We start from the raw sequence: 24,562 nt of genomic DNA, 5'->3' as shown, positions 1-24,562 counted from the left end.
AGACGAAGAAATATGTAATTGTGAATGTAGAGCTGAATGGAATATTTAAAACAAACCACAACAAAAAAAAAATATATAAAAGAATTGTGAAAACAAAACAAAGGACTTGCTTGGCATTCTTGGGGATTTGTTGGGGAATTGGGTAAAAGCTTGGCCAACACAGAGCTTTTTTTGGTTAAAAGAGAGCTTAATTTTTAGCTGATTTTGCTATATTTCTTGTGAAAATTTTATTTTATTTTTTAAATATTTTGTATTTCAAGAGAAATGGTTTTTTAAATATATTTTTATTACTTTACGTTGTTTACAAAGATTTTATAAATTATTTTCATCCTTTATCCCTTAAATTTAAACACATTTTCCCTCGACTACGTCCCACTGTATATTCAAAGAGCCTTCAAAGAGCGCCTGCGTTACTTTTGTTTTGGACTAACTACTTTTTGGTGCCGCGCTTCATTGTCCAGTTTATCTTCTCCGCCAAAGGCGACTGGATGATACATCCTCCTCTGCCAGGATTCTAGTAGAAACCCTTTAACCACATAAAAAAAACAACTGTCTTAGACAGCAGTAAGTTTCCTCTAACAATCTCATTCTCTAATTACAATTTAAAATGCAAAAAACTAAGAAAATCGCAGCAAAATCTCGCAGCAAGTAAACTTTTCAAGAAATTTCAACCACCTGTTGGGCATTTTCCCCATCAACAAAACAAAAGAAAAGCCAAGAAGAGGCACCTCTACAGCTGGAAAAATCAATAGAGCATACAGAGCATATGGCAGATAGTCGTCGGCTGAGTATATACATATAGTTACCAGCGTAGATAACACTCGGATAAGGTCAAGTGCATTGCGTTTTGCGTGTCTACGCAGCACATTAATCATACGCCATGTGCAACACGCACAAAGCTCAATACTAAACGAGTTTCTACTTTTCCCGCTTGATTATAGGAAGAGGAGGAGGAGGGAAAGGAGGACTAACGACTGACCCTGAACCCTGAGTCTGCCGACACTGAACTTGCTCCACGGCACTAGGGCTTATTGGTTCCACGAGTAGCCAGAATGTCCAGCATGGCACGCTTTCGGAAGGTGAGTTTAATGGTCAAAAAGGTTATTGTTTTTATTATTCAAGAGGTGAAGTTTATAAGGAAACAATAAAAAGGGGGGAAATAGGCAGATAGGGGAGTTTAGAGTTGAAGGCTTTATGATACAAATAGTTTCTAAAAGAACTATTTATTTATTTTTAGAGGGAGATATGTATAAACATACGGTATTACAATTACAAGGGTATACAAGGTAAATCTCCTAGTTTAGGTTTTGTTTTAATATTAAAAACAATTTTATAAATATCCTAGGGAAAATTCGTTTAAGCAGTTTAGAATTGTAACATATAAATTGTTTCTTAATTAGGGAAAAATAGCAGCAGAGGATGTTCCTTGTGTTCTCATTTTCAGCTTATTTATATACATTTTTTTTACATTTAACCTGTTTAATTCAAGAGTTTTTCCCTAAGATATTTATATTTATTATAATTTATATTTATTTAATTATTCAGACTGACCTTAGCTATTCCCTTACACCTCAGTCAAAGTTCAAATTATATTTCGCTAGAGTCGAGTTCAAATTAGCTTTCACAGGACTCGAGAGTTCAAGGAGAGCTAGCTCACTTAGTTAGTTGAACTCGCCTTCCTTTAAGACTCTGCCATATACCAAGTAGATATAACAGACAGATTAATAGATAGACAAATGGATAGATGAGCTATTGGCGTTCCAAGTGGGCAACTGGGCAACTGGCGCTTGTGCGGGCGCAATTACCATGCGGAGCACACTCGTTGGCCCCCGCTGTTTTTGTTGTTTTTATTGCAATTGCGTGCTGCCGCCTGCCTGGTTCGCCTTGTTTTTATTTATTTCTCTTGAAACCGACGACGACCCTCAATCGCTGGAACGTGTTCATTTGCAGGTGAGCAGCAGTCCCAGCGAGGAGCTCGAACCGGAGGCGAGTGCATCGCTGCTGAAGTCATCCCCGAATATACTGGAGAACTTTGCCTACGACGAGTTTCACAACCATCAGCGGCTCAAGCGCATGGCCACCGCACCCAACTCGGGCTCTGGCTCCTGCTCTGGCTCGTCCAGCTCCAACTCGTCTGCCTCGAAGAGACGGGAGCCCAAGTTCTGTGACACTCTGGAGCGGCATGCCTTCATGCGGAATGTGATCAACACGCGGCAGCAGCCGGAGAGTGTGCGTCGCTACTCCAGTCCCGGGGAGAAGGAGGCCCAGGTGCGGCGCAGCCTGGAGGAGATCACCAAGGATCTCAAGGAGATCGAACAGTTTGTCAGCGCCACCGAGGAGCTGCTACAAAAGGAGAAGGAGCAGGAACAGATCCTGCACTCCGTCTCCAACAAGGAGAACAAGTCGCCCAGCCCCATCAAGAGGGTCACCTACAAGATCAATGCCTACAAGGCTCCGCCACGACGTCATCGTCCTGGTAGCCCGAGGTTCTACCACTCCAGGCTGTACTTCAGAAATGGCAGGATCGGTTGTGTGGAGACTGCGGAGCATCAGAACAATGTGGGGGCCACGCATGCTCTGGTCAAGCATATCCTAAGGCATGAGAAGCCACTGGTTAGTCCTGACAGTGTGAGAAGAGTCCTCGAACCAGAGAGCTTCGAGATGGTGCCTCTGCCAGGAGCAGCTGTTCCCCCAGAAGTAGTGCCCGATCCCATAGCCCTTCAAAGGGCAGAGGAGCTGGCTGCTGCCACGGGTCAGGTGGTTCTGCCCAAGGAGGAGGATGAGGAGGATCAAGAGCAGGCCGACTCCCAACCCATTATCGACGAGGACGAGCAGGATGTGCAGATCTGCTACAACGAATCCCCGGAGCTCCAGAACGAAGATCGCAACGAGCGGGCGCAAGGAACACCGTCCATCAACGAGAGCGAAATCGTGGCTGTCGAGGTGCGGGAAACGGAAGTGGAAATGGACATGAACCTGGAGCATCGCAAGCCTAGCAGTGCCGGTAGCTTGGACTCCCAGGGCCAGCAGTTCCTGCGCGACCAGGTCCGCCACTTGGTACGTCGCTTCACGGCCCGGGCCAACAAGGTCAAGTCCCGGATTGAGCTCCCACCGACTCCTTCGTCCAGCAGCACGGCCAGTTCCCCGTCACCGCCGCCAACTAAGAGCCTGCATCCCTCGCCCGAGCACAAGGTGCGTCTAGTGCCGGCAGGTCAGTCGCCCCATCACCGTGGCAGGCTTTTCGAGGCGGACACCACCAGGTCGAATGCCTGGCTTTGCTCCAGTCTGTGTGGAGCGAACAACGATGAGAGGACTTTGGATCCGCAGGGCAAGATTTACATCTCCTGGCTGTGTGTGGTCTCGCTGTCCTTTCTCTACAATGCCTGGGTCATTCCGCTGCGCTCCTCCTTTCCCTTCCAGACCAAGGAGAACACCAATATCTGGCTGGCCTGTGACTTTTGTGCGGACATTATTTACCTTCTGGACGTGGTCTTCTTTAAGCATCGGGTCATGTATCTCTTTGAGGGTTTTTGGGTTAAGAACAAGAACCTGACCAGGAAGAACTATATGCGGAAGTTGCAGTTTAAGGTGGGGTAAATTTTTTTGGATTTTTTTAACCTTTATAATATTAATTTTTACCCAAACCTCCAGCTGGATCTCTTGGCTCTTCTTCCCCTGGAGTTGCTCTACCTTAAACTAGGAACCGGCGCCGTTTGGCTGCGTTTTCCACGTTTCTTCAAGATCCAAAGCTTCTGGGAAGTGTTTCGCCTGCTGGATAGGGTTATATCCTCACCACATTTCGTAAGTTTTCCTTTACTAACTTGTAATTATTTATTCTATTAAATTAAACCCCTTTTCCCTACAGGTTCGCGTGGCCAAGACCCTTACCTATATGCTTTACATGATCCACATAACTGCCGCCCTTTACTACGCTTACAGTGATTATCAGGGTTTGGGCAAGAATCGCTGGGTGTTCAGTGGCAAAGGACATCCCTATGTCCGGTGCTTTGCTTTCGCCACCAAGACGGCCACTTCCATAGGAAAAAATCCAAAGCCGGAGAGGCAGGGCGAATATGTCTTCATGACGGTGGCCTGGCTGATGGGCGTATTCGTGTTCGCTCTCCTTATTGGTCAGATCCGGGACATCATATCCACGGCCACCAGAAATAAGCATGAGTACAGGCAGCTAGAGGATGAGACGCTGGAGTACATGAGGCGGCTCAATCTCTCGCAGGAGGTGCAGTCCAGGGTCAAGATGTGGTTCCAGTTTACCTGGGAACAGCAGAGAACCTTGGGTGAGTTGGGATACATCCTAGAAAAGCCCTTAAACTATAGTTTTTCCTAATCTTACAGATGAATCCAACATCCTAGATGCCTTGCCCATTAATCTCAAGACCGACATAGCCATTTCCGTGCATATCCAGACCCTGTCAAAGGTCCAACTCTTTGCTGACTGCGAGGAGGCCTTGCTCCGTGATTTGGTCCTCAAACTCAGAGCTGTGACCTTTCTCCCGGGAGACTTTGTCTGCCGCAAGGGCGAGGTGGGCCGGGAGATGTATATCGTAAAGCTGGGCCAGGTCCAGGTGATGGGTGGACCCGGCAGCGACGTAGTTCTCGCCACCCTCACTGAGGGCTCCGTCTTTGGTGAGATCAGTTTGCTGGGCATCAATGGAGCTGATCGTCGGACAGCAGATGTGCGCTCCAAGGGCTATTCCAACCTGTTTGTCCTCTCCAAATCGGACTTGAACGAGGTCATTGCCTACTATCCCACGGCGCAGGCTATACTCAAGAAGCGAGCTCGCCAATTGATGAGGAAAAATGCTGCCCGTGAGCGTGAGGAGGAGCGAGAGCGAGCACGTAGTGCCCTCCAGGCGGATGTGGTCATTGGCAACCCCAAGACACCCGAGACGCCGCCGAAATTATTACAAACAGTCATCCAGGCCCTGCCCTTTGAGTCACCGGCCGTGGTGCTCATTACCCGAGGATCGAAGAGAATGCGGCGCAAGCGTCAGTCCCTGCAGATGGAGACCATTGTGGAGCCCAAGATGGAGGTACTGGGAGCCAGAGCAGAGGAGTCACAGGAGCAGAAGAAGCCGGGACGCTGTTCCCCCGACCTGCTCTCCTCCATCCAGCAGGAGCTCAAGACCAAGCACAAGTTCATTAATCTGACGGACTCGGAGAAGGCGCTGATCAGTCAGTCGGCCAACACTTCCCTAGAGGACATGCAGGTGGTGGATCTGTAGGAATCCCATTCCATTTAATTGTATTTAATTGTTGTAACAAAAACCCATATTCTGCGATATATAAACAATTTTTGGCTTAAGGTTTATATGGACTCCAACTCAGTGTCCGTGGGAAAGGCCTTTAGCACCGCTTCCACTATTGTGGGCACCTCTGCCATGGCCCCATTCCCCGTATCCCCGCACATTAGGGTCTTGCTGATGCACGGTATTTCCCTGTAGCCCCAACTGATGAGCTTGTCGATCTGCTCTCTGGTTATGGGATGATCGTACATCCGAGTGTTCATTGCGGGGGCAAAGAGCAGCGGCTTCTGCAGATCCCAAGCCCGCACTACGCACATCACGAAATTATCGCAGATCCCCTGCCATAAAAGAGATACAAAAATAGTTCCTGCACAGATAAGAAATTTCACAAGGGCCTTGGGTCTTACGTTGGCTATCTTAGACAGGGAATTGGCGCTGAGCGGAGCAATCACCAGCAGATCCGCCCACTTGCCCAGGTCTATGTGCAGAACAGGATCGCCTCGCTTGTTCCAGGTGATCCATTCATCGCGATTGTGGTAAACGGGAACTGGAAGAAGGGAGTTACTTATGGGGTTTTTAGTCCTCTAGACTACCCACCATTCTCTGGTATCTGCTCCAATTCAAAAAAGTGCTTGGCCGCCTCTGTGATGAGGACTTTCAGGTGAAACTTGTAGGGCAGACGCTCGTCGGAGAGCTCTTGGATTAACTGGGCTAACTTAATGGTGGCCACGCTGCCCGTGGCCGCTATCATCACATTGCGTTCCGGTTTCATTGTTTCTCCTCCTGCTCCTTGGCTGGCTTCTGTTCGTGGAATCCCAACTTGGACCATTCGGTTTTCTCCATAAGATTATTGTCCATGCGACAGGCCAGGTAGTTCTTGGCGTCCTCGCGGCACAGACTCGTGTCCTGGGCGTTCTTGCGGAGGCAACTGGCGTAGAGGAGGAACTGCTTCTTGCACAGCCCCTCGTGATCCAGGGGAAACGAACCCTTCTCGGGCGGCGTGGGCACGAACTTCTTCTGGTTGTAGATCTGAGAAGTCATTTGGAGGGGTATGCCGGCAGCAGCTCGTCGGCTTATCTTAATTCATTGATAAAATATGGCCTTTATAATTACGAAATAAAAACGAGTTGAGTAAACACAGTGCCGGCTGGGGAGTGTGGCCAGAGTTTGCAAGGTCACAGTTAGTTTAAAAACAGAAGAAAAATACTGGAAACGGTTATTTTGTGGTGACCAAATTCTCAATTAAGCTTAATTATTGGGGAAATTAAATAAATTAGCTAAGTAATGACAATAATTAAAGTTAATGCTATTACAGGACATCTTGTGGGTCTATGTTGTTCAAGTTTAGTTGGTTTCTGTTAGCGCTTCAACCATGGTGTTCTTGATTTTCAACGCGGCGGGTTTAGGCATTCACTTTGTTATGACATGGGCCTTATTTTCACCGTATCTAGAGTGTCTAGGGCATTGCATAAAGTTTGGTAAATATATTAAAAAATAATACAAAATTCAATACAAAATTATAGCATCTAAACAATTATTCTAGATTCTTGGGAGAAATGTACTAATCGAGACGTTAAAACAAACTTGCAGGGCTCGGCATTTTACGGCCTGAGCGGATATCTGTGGGTTTTGGGTAATTGCCGGGTTTGTACTGCAATTATCTTTTAAAACCTAATTTTATAATGCCGATTTTTTACAGGAATTCCATATTCTGTGCCTTTGGTTGCTAGTTACTGCTCAGCTTATTGGAATAACGATAGCTTTTTTGGTCTACGCTCAAAGGCTTGTAGGTTATCCCCTTGGTCTAGACGAGCTTGTATATACAGGTAACCCCTATTAAGGATTTAAGTCTAATAAACACTAAATAATTAACATTTGTAGGGTTTTTGATCTCCAGTTTCCTATTGGTTTTAATGCATTGCCTGGTGGCTAAGAATATTATAAAAAATCGATGGATCAAGAGGTTTTTTACTTTTTGTATTTCCCTAACTGGCAAAGTTGGTTAAGGATAATATATTTAATATTTACTTAATGTTTAGTAGATTAATGTCAGATAAAATAAAAATAATACTGTATTCTTGTCTTCACATTAAGCAGGCTTTGTTTTTTCAGTTTGTATTTAGAAATCTTGAAAATATAAAAATTCTTCTACAAATTCTGGCTTTGAGTTCTACGGGAAGAAAATCCCCCAGCAAACATGGCTTTGCCCCAAATCAATTCTGCCGCCGACCAGGCCAAATTACAGCTAATGCAAGAGATGGAGGTGAAGACGATGTCCGATCTATACAATCGCATGGCAAATGCCTGCCACAAGAAGTGTATTCCCTCCCGCTATCCTGAGCCAGACTTGGGTGAGTTCCAGGGGGATAGAGGAACTATTACTAGAACTTCCTTAGAAACCAACAAGATCTATGGGTTTCTTATAGATAATGGGGTATATGATTCACGCCTAATTTCCAGAATCTCCCTACTTCTCCCCCACTTTCCAGGCAAGGGCGAGATCGTCTGCATTGATCACTGCGTGGCCAAGTTCTTGGACATTCACGAGCGCATTGGCAAGAACCTCCTGACCGTCTACATGCCGCAGGAGGTGAAGAAGGAAGCCATTTAACTCCAGACCCACCAAGAGATTCTGTACAAAACCCAAGACTTGGAATAAATCCGAAATTTAATACAAATTCCCTCAGGAGGTGGTAATAAAACGCGATATCTCTGGCAGCATAACACTCAAATCCTCGATAGTAGCCTCCAGGCCGCTTTCGTCCGTGCTGTCCAGCTCGCTGGTTCGCACACTATTCTCCCAGTCGGAGGAGTCGTCCCCGGCGCCCCGTGCCTGAGCCTCCTGCTGCTCCTGGGTGTTGAGGCTGGCCCGGCTGGAAAGGCAATCGCAGGCGATGTCTTCGGGGTTAGGTGGGTCCACATACAGGTTGTTCTGACGCTGTGAAATGAAAGACAACAGCTAGATTTCCTTACAGGATAGTCAGTAATCCCCCAAAGACTCACCAGCGCCATCAGCTGCAGGTCGGAATGATGGCTAATGGGATTCTGTGAAAGATTCAGCATGTTCAGAGCACGCAACTCCTCCAGCTGCGTCCTCGTGGGCAGCTCGTCAATGCGATTCCCATTGAGAAAGACAAAACGCAGCTTCTGCATGGCCATAAGCATCTTGGGCAGTCGCCTCAGACGATTGCCCTTGAGATTCAGGTGCACCAGGCTGCTTAGCAAGGCAAATGTCAGCGGCATCTCCTCCAGCTCACAGTTCTCAGCGGTAAACCAGCGGAGCGAGGACAGGGCACCCATACTCTCGGGCAGGCTCTTCAGGGGATTACCCCGCACTCCCAGCGTCTCGAGGCGTTCACAGTTGCGTATCTCCAAGGGCAGTTCCCGAAGACCGGTATTATTGCACCAAAAGGTTTCCAGGAGAGTGAGATAGCCCAGTTCCGGGGGTAAACGAACGATGTTGTTGCAGCTGACATTGAGGAACTTCAAACTGACCAGCCGGCAAATGCAGTCGGGAAACTCTTCCAGCTTGTTATAGTCCAAGGTGAGCACTTGGAGGCGCATTAGAGAGCCAATGCTGGAGGGAATCTGTGAGGGTAAGATTAATAACCCCTTCAATGAATTTATATTTATCCCCCAACCTTGGTCAGCTTGTTTTGGTTGAGAAATAGCTTTAGCAGCGTTTCGCACTGGTCTATGATGTCTGGCACCTGGGACATCTGGTAGTGGGACAAGTTCAAGGAGAAGGCCTTCTTGTATATGGCATCCTCACAGTTGGCCAGCACGTAGTTGTTGCGAAAGAATTGGCATATCTTCTCCATGTTTTTTCAAACTAGAATTTAGCAAGTAAACCGAAAAATTCAAAATCCACAACAGTTTTTGAAAAACTCACTATGTTTTTTTGGGGGGTAAATGTTTTCTGCTCTCCCAGGTCTATCTTGTGTTTTGTTTTGATTAAATATTATATAAGCCATAATGAGTGGGGTTCTCAATATGTATAGATCTTGGCATATATTGCACTCTCTGCTGGCCTTTCTCTTAAGAGAAGAATTCTTCCCAAAAAGCTAGTGGACTAATTTTAAAAATTGCATTGGCTGTGGGTATTTTTGGGTGCTCTTGTGCTTGTTTTCTTTTTAGAAAAAAACTTTCCCCGATTTTGATTGGAACACAGTGTCTGCGTAAGTGCATATAGAAAAGCTTCGTTCTCTAATGAGATTCTTCCAAGTGATCTCACCCCGCTCTCGGGCCACTCTGTTAATTGACAAAAGCTCGGGTTTCGCCCGGGTTTGAATAAATAGATTTTGAATAGCAGCTCTCAGTTGAGGTCGAGCTTGGGAACTGGAAACTGCATCATGCGTCTGCTAATTGTGCTTGTTTGTATGGCGTTTGCCGGTAAGTCATGCTCGGATACTTTGTAGGATTCACTGAACTCTCAGTTCTCCCACATTAAAGCCACAAATGCGCAGCAGAATTACGATGGCCGGAACGGCCCACACGAGTTCGGGCAGCCGGGAAATGGCATCTACATAAGGGGCCAGAACGAAGGACCCTATCAGGTGCCCGGCGTGGGCGGTACCTTCCAGAATTCATCCGGACGCGTCTATCTCTACACGGATGACAACGGCAACACGTACAGGCATCACTCGTCGGGGTCAAATGTCAGAAGTTTTGCGCCTTCAAGCGTGAATTTGAGCTTAGGCGGTGTTTTATTAGTTCTTATGAGTTTAATCACACTATAAAGTGGTTGTCAAAAATGGGTTCTAATTTGAATAATTGATTAAACTCTTCTTAATTAGGTGTATATTAAATATACTATATTTGGGGAAAGGGTTAATTTATATATGGCTAAATGTACTAAACAAATATACAAGTTGATACCCTTGTGGCAAAATTTAAAGGATAAGTGTTTTTCTAATAAACTTTATAATAAACCAATTAATATTCAATTTAATAAATTTAGATAAAGGTTTTTTCTATAATAAATTATTTTTACTAAGAGTAATAATCATGCATATTAAGTTTTTTACTTATTTAAATGTTCAGAAATAAGAACACGAAAATAAAATTAAATATAATCTTAAAATGTAAAAAAGATGTTTTTCTAATAAATTTTTCTAATAAATTTTAATTCAACCATCAAAAAATTATCTAACTATACTCATCCATATGAAGTTTATAACTTATTTAAATATTTAAAGAAAAAAGCATTCAAAAAAAATTAAAAAAGCTTTTAGTGTTTTAAAATTTTCTTCCTTTCCCGCAAACCCCGATAATTCCCACTTACTTTTGTCAGCCCTGGCAACTCTCCCGCTTTTGCCGCGTTTGGTTTGGTATTTTTTCGGAACTCGTACATTGGTCACACTTGCTGAAGCTGCATTCTTTTTACCACGAAATTAAATTCAAGTTAAATGCAAAATTATCCGTAGAAAGTTGCCGCTCGCCTCAAGTGGTCAACCACCAAGCCTACCCCCATTGAAGTAAGACACCCCCCAGCAGCCGGTAGACCCCAAAACCAGCCGCAACATGGACCAAATGCTCAGTCCCAACTTCTCGATTCCGAGCATCGGAACTCCGCTGCACCAGATGGAGGCGGACCAGCAGATCGTGGCCAATCCGGTCTACCATCCGCCGGCAGTGCCGCAGCCGGATCCGGTCATGCCCGCTCCCGTATCTTCGGCAGGGCAGCAGCAGCAACAACAACAGCAGGCACAGGCTGATGCCAGCGCTGCTACAAGCGGCAGCGGACTGTTTGGACATGAGCCATCGTTGCCGCTGGCTCACAAGCAGATGCAGAGCTACCAGCCCTCGGCCTCCTATCAGCAGCAGCAGCCGGGCGGGGGCGGTAGCACGCCGCAGTCCATGATGCAGCCGCAGACGCCGCAGAGCATGATGTCCCACATGATGCCCATGAGTGAGCGCAGCGTGGGCGGCGGAACAGGAGGCGGCTCGGGAGCAGGCGATGCCCTCAGCAACATCCACCAGACCATGGGACCATCCACACCTATGACACCGGCTACACCGGGATCGGCTGATCCCGGCATTGTGCCCCAGCTGCAGAACATTGTGTCCACGGTGAATCTCTGCTGCAAGCTGGATCTCAAGAAGATAGCGCTGCATGCCAGGAATGCCGAGTACAACCCGAAGCGCTTTGCGGCCGTTATTATGCGCATTCGCGAGCCGCGCACCACTGCCTTGATCTTCAGCTCCGGAAAGATGGTGTGCACGGGCGCCAAGAGCGAGGATGACTCCAGGCTGGCGGCTCGCAAGTACGCACGCATTATACAAAAGCTGGGATTTAATGTAAGACCATCTTATCCTTGCCTTAATTGGAGATATTATTAATCTCCTTTCCCTTTCAGGCAAAGTTCCTTGACTTTAAAATTCAAAACATGGTCGGCTCCTGCGACGTCAAGTTTCCCATTCGCCTGGAGGGCCTGGTCCTCACCCATTGCAACTTCAGTAGCTACGAGCCGGAGCTCTTTCCTGGTCTCATCTACCGTATGGTGCGTCCTCGCATAGTGCTGCTTATCTTTGTGTCCGGCAAGGTGGTGCTCACCGGCGCCAAGGTTCGCCAGGAGATATACGACGCCTTTGACAAGATATTCCCCATATTGAAGAAGTTCAAGAAGCAGTCATAGATGTAGAATTTAGGGCTTTATTAGTTTTTGTAACGCCTATGTTTAGGGTTTCTTTAGTTCCGTAAGCGACGAGTGTCTGGAAGCCTCCTGGAACTCCTGTGTCTGAGGGCGGGAGAGGAATAAAATGAAGTTGAAGTTTAGCTGTACGTAGATTACAGGCTCTTTATTTTGTGTTTTTTAATTACTATTCGTAGAAATTTAGACAGGACTAAGGACGCGGACACACTCTACAGGCACTGGGCCATCAGGGCACCGACATTGTCGAACTCAATCTTCTCCGTAATGTTCTTGGTCTTGATCTTGTCATCCTGCATGGCAACCACCACCAGGCCCTGGCCCTGGTGCTTCCATCCGTTGCGCTTGATCCAGCTCTCCAGCGTCGAGTCCTCGATGCCGCCGAGCAGCTCCTTCAGCAGGTCCTTGCGGATCGTTTGGAAGGTGGTGCCCACCACATGAGACACAAACTTGCGAATGGAGTCGTTGAAGCCGGAGATGTGACGGAACATGTTGCGGTTCACATCGGCGCGCTGCCAGAACAGGGTGAAGTCCGCTCGCTCCAGGATGTCAGCCAGATCGATAATGGTCTGAACGTTCTCGTCCTTCATCTGCTGGGGCAGCAGCAGGCACTTGGCCATCACGAAGTCCGTGTGGGGCAGGTTGGTGAGGCACTTCAGCAGGATGGTGTAGGTGATGTCGAAGTTGAGCATGTGCGGGTTGAACTGGTACAGCTTCAGCACGGCCAGATTGGCCTCCAGGTCGTAGGTGTTGTTCTTGGCCTGGTCCTGGACGTACGCCTCCAGGGTCTTCAGATGATCCGGGTTGTAGCTGGGTGTTCCAGGGAGGAGGAAAGCGAGGTTATGTTTTGTTGCTGAATGTTAGGCGGGGATTCCTAAGTAATACTCACCGCTCGATGCAGCCCAGCATCTCCTGGATGGTCTGGCTCTGTCCGTTTTCCATTTTCACAAGGTGCGACATGTTTTACAGCGAAAATTGTACGAATTCGCAAGTTGATGTCGTGTTTTTCTACGGAACGCCGTTTCACAAAGACCGTATCACGCCCTAAAAAATACCAATGAAAACAAATGGGAAACGGTCACACAGTGAAAATACAATTTTACCTTTTCTTTGACTTTTTTAAAGATATTTTACAAATGAATAGTTTTAATTTAATTTTAAAAACATTTTCCAATGTTTAATTACTTTTTTTTTATTAAAAAAACTCGATTTAAAAGAACAAACCAATTTAATACCAAACACCCAGCCCAAAATGCAATTTTAGTATGTTTCTGTCATCGATAAGCATGTATCGATTTTCAAATAATTTAAAACACAAATACCGTTATTTTTAGTGGAAGTTTAATGATTTCAATTACACATTGAATCATGTTTCTCATGTTCAAAGGAAGTTCTGTTCCATTTCGCTTAACCTGGAAGTTCAAGTGGAAGTGCATGGTGTTTGTGGAATCTACATGGTTTCGGGTTTTTTTGTTTTGTACAAAATTATGTACAGAATATATGGTATAAAAAGCAACTTAGTTATATCCGGGATCGGAGGACTATGTCTTGGCCGCCTCGGCATCGCCGTTCTTCGCCTCCTCCGCCAGCTTGGCTTGGCGCTGCTCCTCCTCCAGCTCCAAACGTTCCACCTTTTTGATTTTGCTCAGTTTTCCTGGAAAGTGTATAGACTTGTTTACGATCCATGATTTATAGAGATGAAATCTCAAACTTACTGGCACATCTTAGCATTATGGTGCCCCACCAGATGGACCAGCCCCAGCCGACAAAGCAGAAGAGGACGCAGAAGAACTGGGAAACGGCCACAATGATGTTGATGATGAAGGAGCCAATCCTGGCACGGGCGCTGTCGAACTGGGAGAAGCGAGGAATGCCCACACACAGGCAAAAGAGTCCCGAGAGCAAGGTGCCTGTGTGGGGAATTTATTGTAATTTGTGTGATCTTAAATTTAATTAAAGAAAATACCCACCTAAACCTGGAAAAACCACATTGCAAAAGGCACAGAACCAGGCCAAATACAGCGGCAGCACTGGAATGGCTCCCTTCATCTTGGATGTGTACTCCACCAGGTCATTGTGCAGCTTCTTACGGGTGTCCTGTGTGGAATTATTTAAGTGGAGAATAAAGACAGGAAAGTAAGCAATATTTTCATGAAGCACTTGCCTCGCTGGGTGGTGGCGCCTTGATGCTTTGCCTGCGAGCATTCGACTCGCGACGCTTCTTCTTGCGACAGCACAGTAGCATCAGCCAGAATCGCTTGCAGCAGCCCCTGAAATCAAGGTTACCATAAATCCATATACCTAAATACCTATTAGACCACTCACTCCTTAGCCTGGTTATCCATTGCAGTTGTGGCTGCTGACATGGCCGCCTCGGAGGCGCCTTCCACCACCGAGGACTCCGTGGGCTTTATGCCCATCTCTGGGTCCTGATCGCGCCAGGACACGGTGCTGCCCTTCTTGTTGGGTCTACTGCCACCGCGTCGGCACGGAATGCAGAAGCAGCACTTGTTCAGTTCCGTCTCATCGCCGGTGGTGGGATCCACCTTGTTCACCGACCGACAGCAGAACACCTTGCTCAGGCAGAGGCCGCACTTGCTGCGTGGCTTTGGTCCCATTGTGTGGCTGCTACTCATGTTGGTCTCCTGTTTCTGTTTCTTGGCCTTTGCCTCAGGCTCCTCCTCTCCACTGGTTACTGGCTTCTTGCGACAGCTCCGACAGCAGCTGGATTTGAGCCAGTCAGTGACTCGCTTCTTCCCCTTGGGCTTGGTCTCGTCAATCACTTGGACATTGGTGGCTGTGGTGGCACTGCTGTTGCCGCTCCACAGGACGGGTTGGTTCTCGGCGGACTGATTCCGGTCGCGTTTCCGCATGCAGCAACGGGAGCAGCGGGATCGGCGACAGGGCATGAAGAGCGTGGAGCAGCAACCACAGAGGCCTCCACGCTTCTTGACATTGTTGTTGTCCTTTTCCTCAAGGAACTCCTGACTGCTGCTTCTGGGGAAGTAACAAAAGGATATTAAGGGCGCTTATCTCTATGGGAAAGATTGCAGATTTTAATAGAAAATTTCCTTAAAAAAAACATCTTAAAAGCTTCAAAAAACAGTCGCTAAATCACTTTAAAAATCCTCTAAATCTCCCCTAAAACTCCTCTTCAATAATTCTCTCTTCGTTTTGAATCCCCTTCCCCATGAAGAAGGCTACTTTTTTTAAGGAGTTCCTTCAACACTTATGACAAGGTGAAGACCCAACTTAAAGCCAAGGCTCCCCTCATTGTCCTTGACTGTCCGCAGAGACCGGATATAAGCTTTTATGGCTTTGAGGGATTGGCCAGGTGCCAAGCGCCGGAAGTGCCGTATGATTGGAAAGTTCAGGTCAAGACTCTGTGTGTGGGATGGTTCTCGCTTCAAACTTGGCTTATAATCACCTTCGGAAGTCAATTATCCAGGATGGATTACCCTCATATAAGGGGATGTACCTCCGGCAGTATGCATTATGCATTAGCGTGTGCACTTTGCCCCATCTCTTGGCACTTTGAACTTTCATCTTGGCATAATGAAGTTGGAGGTTTCGGGTCGATTTTGAATATTACAACCCCACAAAAATATGTCACGAGACGGGGGACGACTTTTCGGACGCTTACACAATTTCTTGATGGGTCCATGTGTTCACGTGTATATAATATATAGGTTGAGGCACTCCGTAGTTCCGTTCCGTGTGCACACGAGCCAACGACCAAACGCAATTTGGAGGTCGGCAATTTATATATTTGACCTGCGACTCCAACTGAGACAGTGTGGAGGAGCTCCGTGTTCAGCCAGAAGTTAGGCCTATGAATGTCAGGCCGCACTCGGAGATGATGACTCTCGGCGATAAGCTATAATTGGATCTCGTGCCTTAATTACCTAAAGAAGTACTTGTCGCCATCGATGAACGGGTCCTGGGCCAGATCCACCGTGTAAATGACCGAGTTCTTGGGCGTTCCATTCAGCATTTCGAAGCGCGCAAATTATCCGAATTATCCGCGAGAGTATTTCAAGTATTTCGTATTAATTGCTGGCAAATCATCAACACTAACTGACTCCCGAGACTCTCAAGGAGTTTCCCCAAAACAACTTTCCGTGGGATTTCCCTCGCGCGCTGCGGTTGGCGCGATTGTCCGGCCCAAACTGATTTGTTATTGCGGCATAAGAAACTTAAGCCGTGTGTTTTTTGCGAAAAATACTTTTCTCCTGTTTTCCGCGCACGCTATACTGTATACAGTGGGGACTCTCTTGTGAGGACCCTATCCCTTAGGGAGCATTCCCTTAGGGTCTTGGGAAGTACCCACTGTAACTGGTCGCTCGCACGCTTCGAAAAACAATGCATTGAAGGACATCGTTACCTTCGCCGACTCTGCTTCGCGACTTGCCGACCACCAAGACGACCACGACGACAGGCCAGCGAACGGATTTCCTTAAAGGAGGTCTCCTGCCCCTCTTAGTTCTCCTCCTCCTCCTCCGTCGTCGTGTTGGGCTCAAAATTTATTGACGCACTTATGAGTGGCTTGACGGACCTGTGCCTGGCTGTGGCACGGAACTCCAGCCCACACGGCGCTGTAAAGTTTTATGCATCACAGTTGTTGTTCTAGGGCTTTCCCCCTTGGCCCAAGTCCAGCCCCCATACCCACTCCTCGGCGGGTTTCCTGTATGTAAATTGGCTGGCCAGGCCTAGGCAAGCCTTGGCTGGGGTTGCTGGAGACCCCTTAGGGTCGAGGCAAAATGTTAGTATTACGAGTTGGTTTTAGTTAGCATTCGAATTCAGGCTCTAAGGCTGACCTGCTACCAGGACAGACGTTTGACTGATGAATATTCATAATGGTCATAGTGGACATGAGGACATTAGAACACATTAGAGGCTTCCTTGGTGACAAAAACAGGGCAGCAAGGTTTCTCAAGGATTCTTTCAGGTAAGTAGTCTAAATACAGTTGGTACTTTGGGTTTTAAGAACTTTCAAGGATTTTTAAGAGAGGCTATGGGGCATGCTAGACCTTTAGAGAGTTTGTACTCTACCTTAGTTGAATTTAAATGTAATATTAAAATATAAGATAAATAATATCCCCTTTGGTTACTCACTTGGCCATGCCACCGCTTCCCGCCGCTGATCCACCCTGTCCGTCCGGCGATCGACGCTTGGCGTCCACCTTGAAGTCCGCTCCACTCTCGGGCGTGGGCATCACATCATGGCCCACACCCAATTCCGATTCAGAGGCATCTAATGGAGCAGGAATATCCGAACTCTCGCACTCCACCTCCGGGACACTGGCTATCCGCTCCGCAGAGCTCTCGTTGGGATGGAGCACCGAAACCGATGCCTCGATGGGCTGCGTGGGCGGAAACGGCGACTTGGGCTGTTCCCCCGAGCTCTGCGGGGCAATACTACCATCGGCAGTGCCTGTTCGGGAAGCGGACTCACCCGGCCTGGCCACCATGGTGGCCGAGCTGGGCGTGGGTGAGGGATCAGCGTTCAGGCGGTCATTCTCCAGGCTCTTCAAATCGGTGAGATTTTCGCTGATGGTCTTGTGGATCTCGTCGGTGGCCTCGGTTACGGTCTTCTGAATGGTCTCCAGAGTCTTTTGAGACTTCTCCAGAATGGCAGCAGCATCATTGGACATGGGTAGGGAACTGTGTCCTCCGGTTTCTGGGAAGGAAAGAAGGTTAAAAGGGTTCGGGTTAGATTGCAGTGAAGCCTACCTTCGCTTTCGTTGGCATGTTCCGGCACAGTGGCCACCTTCCTGCTCTGCGGCGAATCCGATCGGTTCTTGTTGCTCAGCAGACTCAGTCTAGAGCTCATCCTCACCAGTTTGGACATGTTGGCTCCGCTAGCTGCCTTGCCACCTGGCGTAGAGGGTACATTCACCTCACTGGTAACCGCCGGCACAGCTTCCACCGCCTGGAGCACCGCATTGCCCACCTGGGCGGCCAAAGGAGGTATCTCCCCTGGGGCATTGGAACCATTTCCTGCTCCCTTTTCCAGAGAAATACCATGGGCTTTGCTGGCAGCGGGTTTCTTGCTCTCCTGTGAGGCTACTCCTCCCGGCTTGACCTTGCTCACTTGGGTCTTGGTTTTGGCAGCAGCTGAGGGTTCCTTGCCATTGGTTTTGACTGCTTGTTTGCCCTTCTCCTTCTCCTTTCCCTTCTCCGTTTTGGCGTCCTTCATGGGAATAGCCTTGCTGGGAGGAGGCTTCTTTCCATTTGCTGCTGCCTTGCCTGGTGGCCCAGCCTTCTTAGCCGGCTTCGCGGGTGTCTTTGCTGAGGACTCTTTCTGGTTCTTGGGTTTGGCACTTGCAGGGATCTTGGGCTTCGGCTTGGGGCTTCCTTTGGAGGCCGAAGCCATCGCCGCTCTACCAGTCCTAGGCGTCGTGGCCTGTGACTTGGTTTTCTCCGGCGATTTCGATCTCTTCTTGGACGAAGCCGGCGGGGACTTGGACGCAGCCTTGACCTGGGACGATGATCTGGTGGGAATGCGAGAACGAGAGTTTCGCCGAGAAAGAATCTCGGGCGGGGGCTCCGCCTTGCCAGTGCGACTGGAAGACCTTCGAGAGTGGCTCAAGGCCCCTGGACTTATAGACTTCCGGCGATCCATCCTGCTAGCACTCGTGGGACTCAGGGAGATGGACTTCCGACGACCTGGAGTAGTGGATCGCAGGCTCCTGTTCCTGGCCATGGCAGTGGCGGGCGAAATGCTGGAGGATCGCAGCGACGAGGAGTTGATACTCATTCGGGAGTTGGCTCGCGAGTTGCCTCGCGAGTTGCCCCGCGAATTGGATATATCCTGGCGGGAGTTGGCCATCTCCAAGCGAGAGCTGGACATCTCCAAACGGGAGCCAGGCCTGGATGCGGGCCCCCTGGACGCGGAGCGAGAATCTAGTCCTAGTCTTCCGCTCTCCCGCGACGGCGTCCTGCTAGGATTCATGGATCTCGAGGGGGATCTACTGCTCAATCCTCTCGAGGGTGACCGACCGATGCTGGCTCGGGAGCTTCTCCCCGAGACCGTAATCCCCAAGTCCTTGAGTGGCGAACTGGAGCGGGACTCGGGGCTCTTGCGCACGGGAATCCTTGAAAGCGAATCCCTACGCGTCGTCGACACCTCAGATTGGGTGTCCATGGTGCTGCCCATCAGCGAGGCTCTGTGCGTGGGACTTTGCGCCGAGCTGCTGTCCTTGTTGGGAGTCCCTATGATGGGCGACAGCGTGCTGGGCTTGGCCACCTTACCGTGATCCTTCTGGTAGATGGACTGCCTTCGCTGACTGAAGCTGGGAATCCTGTTGGGAATCCTATTGGGACTCGGCGCCTGCACCGACTTGCGACGCATCCGGGACAGAGTCTGGGCAGCTGGCAGTGTGGAGAGCGTGGGCCTGCGGAAGCTAAAGTCCGAGGTGGTGGCAGTGACGCTGCTCAGGTTGGAGCTCCTGCGATCCGAGGCGGTTTGAGTGGAACTTCGACGTTCAGGGGAGGTGGAACTAGAGCGACGTCGCCCCTGAATACCCTGATTCTTAACCTGACTGCTCCCAGCATCGAAGGATGGTCTACTCAGGTCATCCAGGCTGACCCAGTTGGAGCGAGGCGCCACCGGCAGTCGCAGGCGCGATCCCAGCGGCTCCTCCTTGTTGATGATCCTCAGCAGGCCGCGTTGCCTTCGCGTGGGATTCAGATTTGGCTTCAGGGGACGCGGCAGTGCTCCAGGCGGAAAGACAGCCGGCTCCGGGCCACCCAGCTCCATGTGGGAGCCATAGTGCAGGCGGGGAATGGAGCTGCTACGATAGGGATCCATGATCTGCGGCAGCGCCTCCAAGCTCTTGATCTTCTGGCCCAGGCTGGTGGTGGATCCTCGCCTGCTTTGGTTTCGCGGCGTGAAGGTGTCCATGGAGGAGGTCAGCGAGTCGCGCTGCTGCAGGATCCCCTTCTGGGGCGTGGCCAGCTTGCTCCTGCTGAGCCGGCCGCTCATATTGAACTGCACCGAGGGTCGTGGGGAGTCATCCGTGGTCTGCTGCAGCTGGTGGTGGTGGTGATGGAAGCCCAGCTCGGGCAGGCGAGGATCTGCGGCTGGAAAGACCGATCTCCGGCGAGGACTGGCCTGCGGCCTGGCCGCCGCCACCGCTGGCGATGAGGTAGTCGTCGTCGATGTCGACTGGATGGAGGCGTGTCGCCGGGTGGCAGCAGCAGGTCTTTGAGTCGCCGTCGCCGCTGGCTGACCCGAGGAGAGGATGGTGAAAGCAGTCTTCTTGTGGGTCCGCGGTTGGTCCACTCTGGAAGGGATTAGGGGTAATTTAAGCTCTCTCTCTCGCCCTCTGAGGATTCCTCACCTGTATTCCCCTCCCATGGGTATGGAATCCCTAATGATGATGGGCGACATAGATCTCTTCAAGCTGTGATCATCGCCCTGATCCTGCGTTGTCCTGTGGCAATGAGGAGGCGGAGCAGCTGGCGGTGGAGGCAGGCCATAATCCCCCAGGAATTGCCTGTGACACTGGCCCATGTCCCGGCCCATCTGCTCTTCCAAATATTGCAAAGGCGACAGGACTACGTCCTTGGGGACGGAAACCTTCTCCTTGGGAGAAGGAGGCGCCGCCACACGCTCTTCACCTCCACTGCTGGAGCTATTCATGTCCTGGATCATGGTGGCCAGAGGTGAGAGCGGGCCCTCGTCCTGCTTCATGGACATGATCATCTTGGAGCTGGGTCGCAGTCGGGGAATGCGTGTGAACTCGGGAAAGTGCTGTGGCGCTGGACGGAACCAATCCCGGCTGGAGTAGGAGTCACTAAGCAGGCTAAAGATTAGGGATTCAGGTTAAAGAATAATTTTATGTATTTATGCTTTCATCTCACCCCCTGTGATCCTCTGTAGCAATGCTGGAGATGCTCATCTTGGCTGTAGTCTCCTGCCGACTGGGACTCCTGGCCGACTCCTCTCCATCCCGCTCATCCTGGAAGGACAGCCTTTGACCCACCACGCTGTACTCCTCCTCGATGTCATTCTCCAGATCGTACATGTCCGGCTTGTTGAGGATGTCATCGGGGGCCAGGAGCAGGTAATTAGGCGAGCCCAGCTGCTCGGAACTAGAGCCACCGCTGGAGTTGGGCAGGATCTGGATATCCGGCGGCTGTAGATGCGGCAGCAGGGATCCCCTTGGTGTCCTCGTGTAGGGAACACTCGGAAAGATGCGCTCTCTGGCCCCAGGAATCAAGGCATTCAGCGCCATGGCCGCCACCAGGGCATCCTCCTCGGAACTGGGCACCTCCACCGAACCCATACGCAGCGTCTCAAAGGCCGCCGAGCCAAAGTAGTCATCGGAGTGGAGGTGAGACGATGGTGGCGGTACCGGGTCACCGAACAGGCTGCTGTACGCCTGGCCGCCATCCGCCTCGGACTCCGGCTGGCGGACCCCGAAGCTCTGGAGGCTGGAGGCGAACGTGGAGGGGGCCATCGAGTGGCCGGAGAGCAGGGAGCGGGTGCGATAGCTATAGTCCACCGGGATCACAGCCGGCTGGAGGCGGCCGCTGCCAGTGGATCGGGGACGGGCACGGGGACTTGGCTGGGGAGTTGGGATCAGATTGGGTGTCGGCTTGGGATTCGGTGGTGGTGCTTCTCCTTGTTGTGGCGTGGGCATCGGAGGGGCATCGGGGGATGGCGATGGCGTTGATGATGATGATGAGTACGAGAGGGTCTGCTGCATGGCTTGACATTGGTGCTAACCGTTTTCCGGCCCTCCTGCGTTCACTACGATTTACTTTCCATTTTTCTGTTGTTTTTGTTTTTCTATAGTTTTTTTTCACGAAAATCCACGCAGGATCTGGCGTTCTGTTGTCCTTCGGCTCAGTTCAAGTGCCACACAAAACCAATGACGCCCGGAACTGTTTATTCGAAGCAACAGAATGTATTTAAAAATCACTCACTCCTTTCTCCCATCCGGATTTTACAGACAGACGACGACCAGGCGCGAGACCTTCCGGGTCCCTTGGCTGTGTCAGAGAGACGTACACGCGACGACGACGCCTTTGATGGGTGAGAACGGAGTGCGGAATGCGGAGCAAGGATTACGGATTACGGAGAAGGGTTAAGGGGTTACGAGCACCGAAAACTGGGTACCCCTGAACGGAGGGGGAGGAAGAGGTAGGGACACCCGGAGGGCCACAATGCCGGTTTCATAGCCGAAACGTAGAGATGGGTAAAGGTACAGGCCTACAATCCTTAGTACCTAATTATCTAGTGCCTTGAAATTTTAGCTTGTACCTAACTATATTAGTTTAATCCTGTGTTTACTCAACAATACTCCTCAGAAAAATGGTTTCCTGTCAGCAAAGTAATTGTTAGATATACAAAATGAAACTTAAACATGGTTTAACAGCTGAAAACTCAAGACTTTTCGGTTTGATTACAAACCAGATGGTTACAGCTTATATTTCTGTAAATAAAAAACGATTATCTAAGGTGTAGAAAGCTTTCATGAATTAAAATCATTCAAAGCGCTATAAGAAAGCCTCTGGTAATAGTTTATATTTTCTAAAAAATATCATATTTCGAGTATTAATTACTGTTTAAACAGCTGAAGTGCCTTAGAACCAACTTATTTATTTAAAAATCAGATGCTTTGATGACTAAACTCATGAAGATATTATTATAAAATTACTTTCTCCTATACTTTTCCTTTTTAAATTATTTTCCAGTAAATGGCTTTATTTTTTAAACGTAGCCCCAATAACTAATTAGGTACAACAGTGCCTGGACCTATAGCTAGCATCACTGGTTATAAATGGCAAATAAATAGACGAGTAATTATTATTGCACGGCCATATTTTCTAATGCCATTTCACTCCTATAAATAGCTGCGTGTGCGGCGCTGATAAACCCGCCCCAAAATCGGATTGGAAAGGAATGCAATGCACCTGCCGGTGTGTAGGGGCCTCGGTCTCCCCTCCTCGGAGCAAAATCAGCTCCCAAAACGCTTGTCTTGGCGCTAACGAGAGCATAAACTTGATGAGCCTAGGGAGAGGAGGGTATGGAGAGCAGATTGGATTGCTTCTTCGGCTTGGCTGCACCGCGGAGATTGCATGTTGCAAATTGCCGCATTAGTGACTGCACTTGAAGTCGTCGTACTACCCGAAACCCGAAAGAGATGTGGAAGCTAAAGCCGGCAGCTTGGTTTAATTGGAGCCGCAGCGCCGGTACGCAGATATTTTCGCGGAATGACGTAGACCCCCCCTGGGGGAACCAGTTGGAAGGTGTAAATGAAGGACCCATTTGTTCGCATTGATTTTCCTCTGCCTAATATTTAACCTACATTTTATGGGCCGCCACCCAAGCTTGAATTTCGGTGACACACTTTGGGCCCAACACACAGGAAGTGACTTGGCCGGGACCGGCGTGTTGTGGCCATGACGCGTGCCGCAGAGTGTTGGCCCTGGTAATTCCGTAATTCGCGAATCCGCTAACAGGCTCACTTCTTAAAAAAAAGAAACACTTTGCCGCATTACACGCAGCTTTTCCTGCATCTCATTACGTCTTGGTCACACTTGAATAACGGTACTTAATTAAAGTTGCTCAAGGCAAGGCCACACTGGCAGGCAGGCTTTTTAAGTTTAAAAACACTTTAAACTTCTTAATATTATATAAGTTACTTTAGTATTTTATTCAATTCCCCCACAAAATGTGTAAGTAATTGGCGAAAAGCCGCAAAACAACAAAAAATGTATATAAATAAATGGGCAACGCGGAGCGGGATTAGAACGCGGCCGCTGCCTAACTTAAACTGATGGCAGGTGAGCAAAGGAGGGCCTTCAAAAGAAATATTGCCTACACTTCACACACTCCATAACACACACCTAGCACACACGCAGAGCCGCCGAGATATGGAGAGACTGGTGAGCACTGAAAGCCGAGCTGGGCCAATTCGCCGCGGGTTTTCCACTTGCCGCCACTTTCCGCAACTTTTCCGCTTTTCGCCGTTTCGCGAGGCGGCTGCATTAGTTGTGTTTGCATGTTTTGTTTTTCTCATCTGCTCGGCTTTTCTTTGCCCTCTTCTTCTGCTTAGACAACTTTTGATTATTTCCCCCCCACCCTGCCAGCCAGGCAAGCTGTGACACCTGTTGGTATGTCTCTGGCACGCGATGTGCCACACACTTAACACACACACACACACACCACTCGGCTTGGATTGGCCAAGGCTTTCGCTAATTTTTCATATTTTTTTTGTCGGGATGCCCATGCCCCGATAGATACATGGTTCGATGAAAGTGATCACACGCATGGGTATCAGGCACGCACTCGGCTGCGGCTCATTTCACTTGAAAGGCTTTGCTTTTACACACTTAATGAAGCAAAGCATAGTAGTAACTCACTATAAAGGCCAGAAATTGTTTACAATATTTTCTAAAGATTTTATATCCCTCATTTAGAAAGGAATTTAGGTATTAGTTGCTTTAAAATCCCTTTAACATATGCCCAAAAGTATGCAATTATTTATTTAAGCAAATAAACCTGACTGAACATTTACCAGAAAAGAATATATATTTTAATTTAAATTTTTTTGTTCAGAAAACTAAAAGATACATTGTTATTTTCCAAATATTTTGGTTTAAAAGTATTGAAATTTTAGTTGCTTAATT

At 48.8% G+C, this 24,562-nt stretch overlaps 9 protein-coding genes across 14 annotated transcripts; 4 read left to right on the top strand and 5 right to left on the bottom strand.

Moving 5' to 3' along the window:
• Positions 1-494: 494 nt before the first annotated feature.
• Positions 495-5,328, top strand: CngB (Cyclic nucleotide-gated ion channel subunit B). 2 transcript variants are annotated; one of them, XM_017163477.3, is made up of 6 exons: positions 495-564; positions 942-1,079; positions 1,951-3,588; positions 3,652-3,801; positions 3,866-4,295; positions 4,354-5,328. In XM_017163477.3, the coding sequence occupies exons 2-6, from the start codon at positions 1,053-1,055 to the stop codon at positions 5,241-5,243; spliced, it is 3,135 nt and encodes a 1,044-aa protein (XP_017018966.1). In that variant the 5' UTR covers positions 495-564; positions 942-1,052; the 3' UTR covers positions 5,244-5,328. The 2 variants fall into 2 exon arrangements, with proteins under 2 accessions (XP_017018966.1, XP_070140307.1); XM_070284206.1 differs by lacking the exon at positions 495-564 and adding an exon at positions 798-830.
• Ppcdc (phosphopantothenoylcysteine decarboxylase) lies at positions 5,239-6,036 on the bottom strand. The gene is made up of 3 exons (XM_017163478.3): positions 5,862-6,036; positions 5,672-5,811; positions 5,239-5,602 (listed from the first exon to the last, which is right to left on the bottom strand). The coding sequence occupies exons 1-3, from the start codon at positions 6,034-6,036 to the stop codon at positions 5,327-5,329; spliced, it is 591 nt and encodes a 196-aa protein (XP_017018967.1). The 3' UTR covers positions 5,239-5,326.
• On the bottom strand, positions 6,033-6,433 carry LOC108072379 (cytochrome c oxidase assembly protein COX19). The gene has a single exon (XM_017163479.3). It carries the CDS (start codon positions 6,303-6,305, stop codon positions 6,033-6,035), a length of 273 nt encoding a protein of 90 aa, XP_017018968.1. The 5' UTR covers positions 6,306-6,433.
• Positions 6,434-7,344: 911 nt separating this feature from the next.
• On the top strand, positions 7,345-7,979 carry Tim10 (translocase of inner membrane 10). Of its 2 annotated transcripts, none has more exons than XM_070284434.1 (2): positions 7,345-7,615; positions 7,691-7,979. In XM_070284434.1, exons 1-2 carry the CDS (start codon positions 7,462-7,464, stop codon positions 7,873-7,875), a joined length of 339 nt encoding a protein of 112 aa, XP_070140535.1. In that variant the 5' UTR covers positions 7,345-7,461; the 3' UTR covers positions 7,876-7,979. The 2 variants fall into 2 exon arrangements, with proteins under 2 accessions (XP_070140535.1, XP_017018797.1); XM_017163308.3 differs by having other exon boundaries at positions 7,363-7,615; positions 7,754-7,979.
• Positions 7,915-9,159, bottom strand: LOC108072245 (leucine-rich repeat-containing protein 57). Of its 2 annotated transcripts, none has more exons than XM_070284432.1 (3): positions 8,906-9,159; positions 8,268-8,852; positions 7,915-8,202 (listed from the first exon to the last, which is right to left on the bottom strand). In XM_070284432.1, exons 1-3 carry the CDS (start codon positions 9,083-9,085, stop codon positions 7,948-7,950), a joined length of 1,020 nt encoding a protein of 339 aa, XP_070140533.1. In that variant the 5' UTR covers positions 9,086-9,159; the 3' UTR covers positions 7,915-7,947. The 2 variants fall into 2 exon arrangements, with proteins under 2 accessions (XP_070140533.1, XP_070140534.1); XM_070284433.1 differs by having other exon boundaries at positions 8,268-8,841; positions 8,906-9,042.
• A 396-nt stretch (positions 9,160-9,555) lies between these two features.
• BaraC (Baramicin C) lies at positions 9,556-10,161 on the top strand. Its single transcript, XM_017163336.2, has 2 exons — positions 9,556-9,656; positions 9,717-10,161. The coding sequence occupies exons 1-2, from the start codon at positions 9,617-9,619 to the stop codon at positions 10,001-10,003; spliced, it is 327 nt and encodes a 108-aa protein (XP_017018825.1). The 5' UTR covers positions 9,556-9,616; the 3' UTR covers positions 10,004-10,161.
• Positions 10,162-10,590: 429 nt separating this feature from the next.
• Tbp (TATA binding protein) lies at positions 10,591-12,068 on the top strand. The gene is made up of 2 exons (XM_017163480.3): positions 10,591-11,564; positions 11,624-12,068. Exons 1-2 carry the CDS (start codon positions 10,788-10,790, stop codon positions 11,900-11,902), a joined length of 1,056 nt encoding a protein of 351 aa, XP_017018969.1. The 5' UTR covers positions 10,591-10,787; the 3' UTR covers positions 11,903-12,068.
• On the bottom strand, positions 12,033-12,961 carry eIF3k (eukaryotic translation initiation factor 3 subunit k). Its single transcript, XM_017163481.3, has 2 exons — positions 12,807-12,961; positions 12,033-12,727 (listed from the first exon to the last, which is right to left on the bottom strand). Exons 1-2 carry the CDS (start codon positions 12,875-12,877, stop codon positions 12,130-12,132), a joined length of 669 nt encoding a protein of 222 aa, XP_017018970.1. The 5' UTR covers positions 12,878-12,961; the 3' UTR covers positions 12,033-12,129.
• Positions 12,962-13,256: 295 nt separating this feature from the next.
• stum (mechanosensory transduction mediator stumble) lies at positions 13,257-23,692 on the bottom strand. 3 transcript variants are annotated; one of them, XM_017163360.2, is made up of 10 exons: positions 23,576-23,692; positions 20,786-21,811; positions 20,263-20,727; positions 17,651-20,205; positions 17,033-17,597; positions 14,243-14,914; positions 14,082-14,187; positions 13,888-14,014; positions 13,633-13,827; positions 13,257-13,571 (listed from the first exon to the last, which is right to left on the bottom strand). In XM_017163360.2, exons 2-10 carry the CDS (start codon positions 21,631-21,633, stop codon positions 13,459-13,461), a joined length of 5,646 nt encoding a protein of 1,881 aa, XP_017018849.1. In that variant the 5' UTR covers positions 21,634-21,811; positions 23,576-23,692; the 3' UTR covers positions 13,257-13,458. The 3 variants fall into 3 exon arrangements, with proteins under 3 accessions (XP_017018849.1, XP_070140003.1, XP_070140004.1); XM_070283902.1 differs by lacking the exon at positions 23,576-23,692 and adding an exon at positions 23,239-23,453; XM_070283903.1 differs by lacking the exons at positions 17,033-17,597; positions 17,651-20,205; positions 20,263-20,727; positions 20,786-21,811; positions 23,576-23,692 and adding an exon at positions 15,823-15,980.
• Between the last annotated feature and the right edge of the window lie 870 nt (positions 23,693-24,562).

This window comes from Drosophila kikkawai, chromosome 2R (genome assembly GCF_030179895.1).
Source record: "Drosophila kikkawai strain 14028-0561.14 chromosome 2R, DkikHiC1v2, whole genome shotgun sequence".
Classification (NCBI taxonomy): domain Eukaryota; kingdom Metazoa; phylum Arthropoda; class Insecta; order Diptera; family Drosophilidae; genus Drosophila; species Drosophila kikkawai.
This window is presented reverse-complemented; position numbering and strand designations above follow the sequence as displayed.

Coding starts and splice junctions, on each gene's coding strand:
- Ppcdc (XM_017163478.3), bottom strand. CDS start 6,036: ATGAAACCGGAACGCAATGTGATGATAGCGGCCACGGGCAGCGTGGCC. Junction 5,812..5,861: donor GGAGCAGATACCAGAGAATG/GTGGGTAGTCTA, acceptor CCCTTCTTCCAG/TTCCCGTTTACCACAATCGC. Junction 5,603..5,671: donor CCCTGTCTAAGATAGCCAAC/GTAAGACCCAAG, acceptor CTTTTATGGCAG/GGGATCTGCGATAATTTCGT.
- Tbp (XM_017163480.3), top strand. CDS start 10,788: ATGGACCAAATGCTCAGTCCCAACTTCTCGATTCCGAGCATCGGAACT. Junction 11,565..11,623: donor TACAAAAGCTGGGATTTAAT/GTAAGACCATCT, acceptor TTTCCCTTTCAG/GCAAAGTTCCTTGACTTTAA.
- Tim10 (XM_070284434.1), top strand. CDS start 7,462: ATGGCTTTGCCCCAAATCAATTCTGCCGCCGACCAGGCCAAATTACAG. Junction 7,616..7,690: donor CTATCCTGAGCCAGACTTGG/GTGAGTTCCAGG, acceptor GGTTTCTTATAG/ATAATGGGGTATATGATTCA.
- LOC108072379 (XM_017163479.3), bottom strand. CDS start 6,305: ATGACTTCTCAGATCTACAACCAGAAGAAGTTCGTGCCCACGCCGCCC.
- stum (XM_017163360.2), bottom strand. CDS start 21,633: ATGCAGCAGACCCTCTCGTACTCATCATCATCATCAACGCCATCGCCA. Junction 14,188..14,242: donor ATGGATAACCAGGCTAAGGA/GTGAGTGGTCTA, acceptor CCTTGATTTCAG/GGGCTGCTGCAAGCGATTCT. Junction 14,015..14,081: donor AGGCGCCACCACCCAGCGAG/GCAAGTGCTTCA, acceptor AATTCCACACAG/GACACCCGTAAGAAGCTGCA.
- eIF3k (XM_017163481.3), bottom strand. CDS start 12,877: ATGTCGCACCTTGTGAAAATGGAAAACGGACAGAGCCAGACCATCCAG. Junction 12,728..12,806: donor ATGCTGGGCTGCATCGAGCG/GTGAGTATTACT, acceptor TGGAACACCCAG/CTACAACCCGGATCATCTGA.
- BaraC (XM_017163336.2), top strand. CDS start 9,617: ATGCGTCTGCTAATTGTGCTTGTTTGTATGGCGTTTGCCG. Junction 9,657..9,716: donor TGTTTGTATGGCGTTTGCCG/GTAAGTCATGCT, acceptor CCCACATTAAAG/CCACAAATGCGCAGCAGAAT.
- LOC108072245 (XM_070284432.1), bottom strand. CDS start 9,085: ATGGAGAAGATATGCCAATTCTTTCGCAACAACTACGTGCTGGCCAAC. Junction 8,853..8,905: donor ACCAAAACAAGCTGACCAAG/GTTGGGGGATAA, acceptor TTACCCTCACAG/ATTCCCTCCAGCATTGGCTC. Junction 8,203..8,267: donor ACCTGCAGCTGATGGCGCTG/GTGAGTCTTTGG, acceptor TTCATTTCACAG/CGTCAGAACAACCTGTATGT.
- CngB (XM_017163477.3), top strand. CDS start 1,053: ATGTCCAGCATGGCACGCTTTCGGAAG. Junction 3,589..3,651: donor TGCGGAAGTTGCAGTTTAAG/GTGGGGTAAATT, acceptor CCAAACCTCCAG/CTGGATCTCTTGGCTCTTCT. Junction 4,296..4,353: donor GGAACAGCAGAGAACCTTGG/GTGAGTTGGGAT, acceptor CTAATCTTACAG/ATGAATCCAACATCCTAGAT.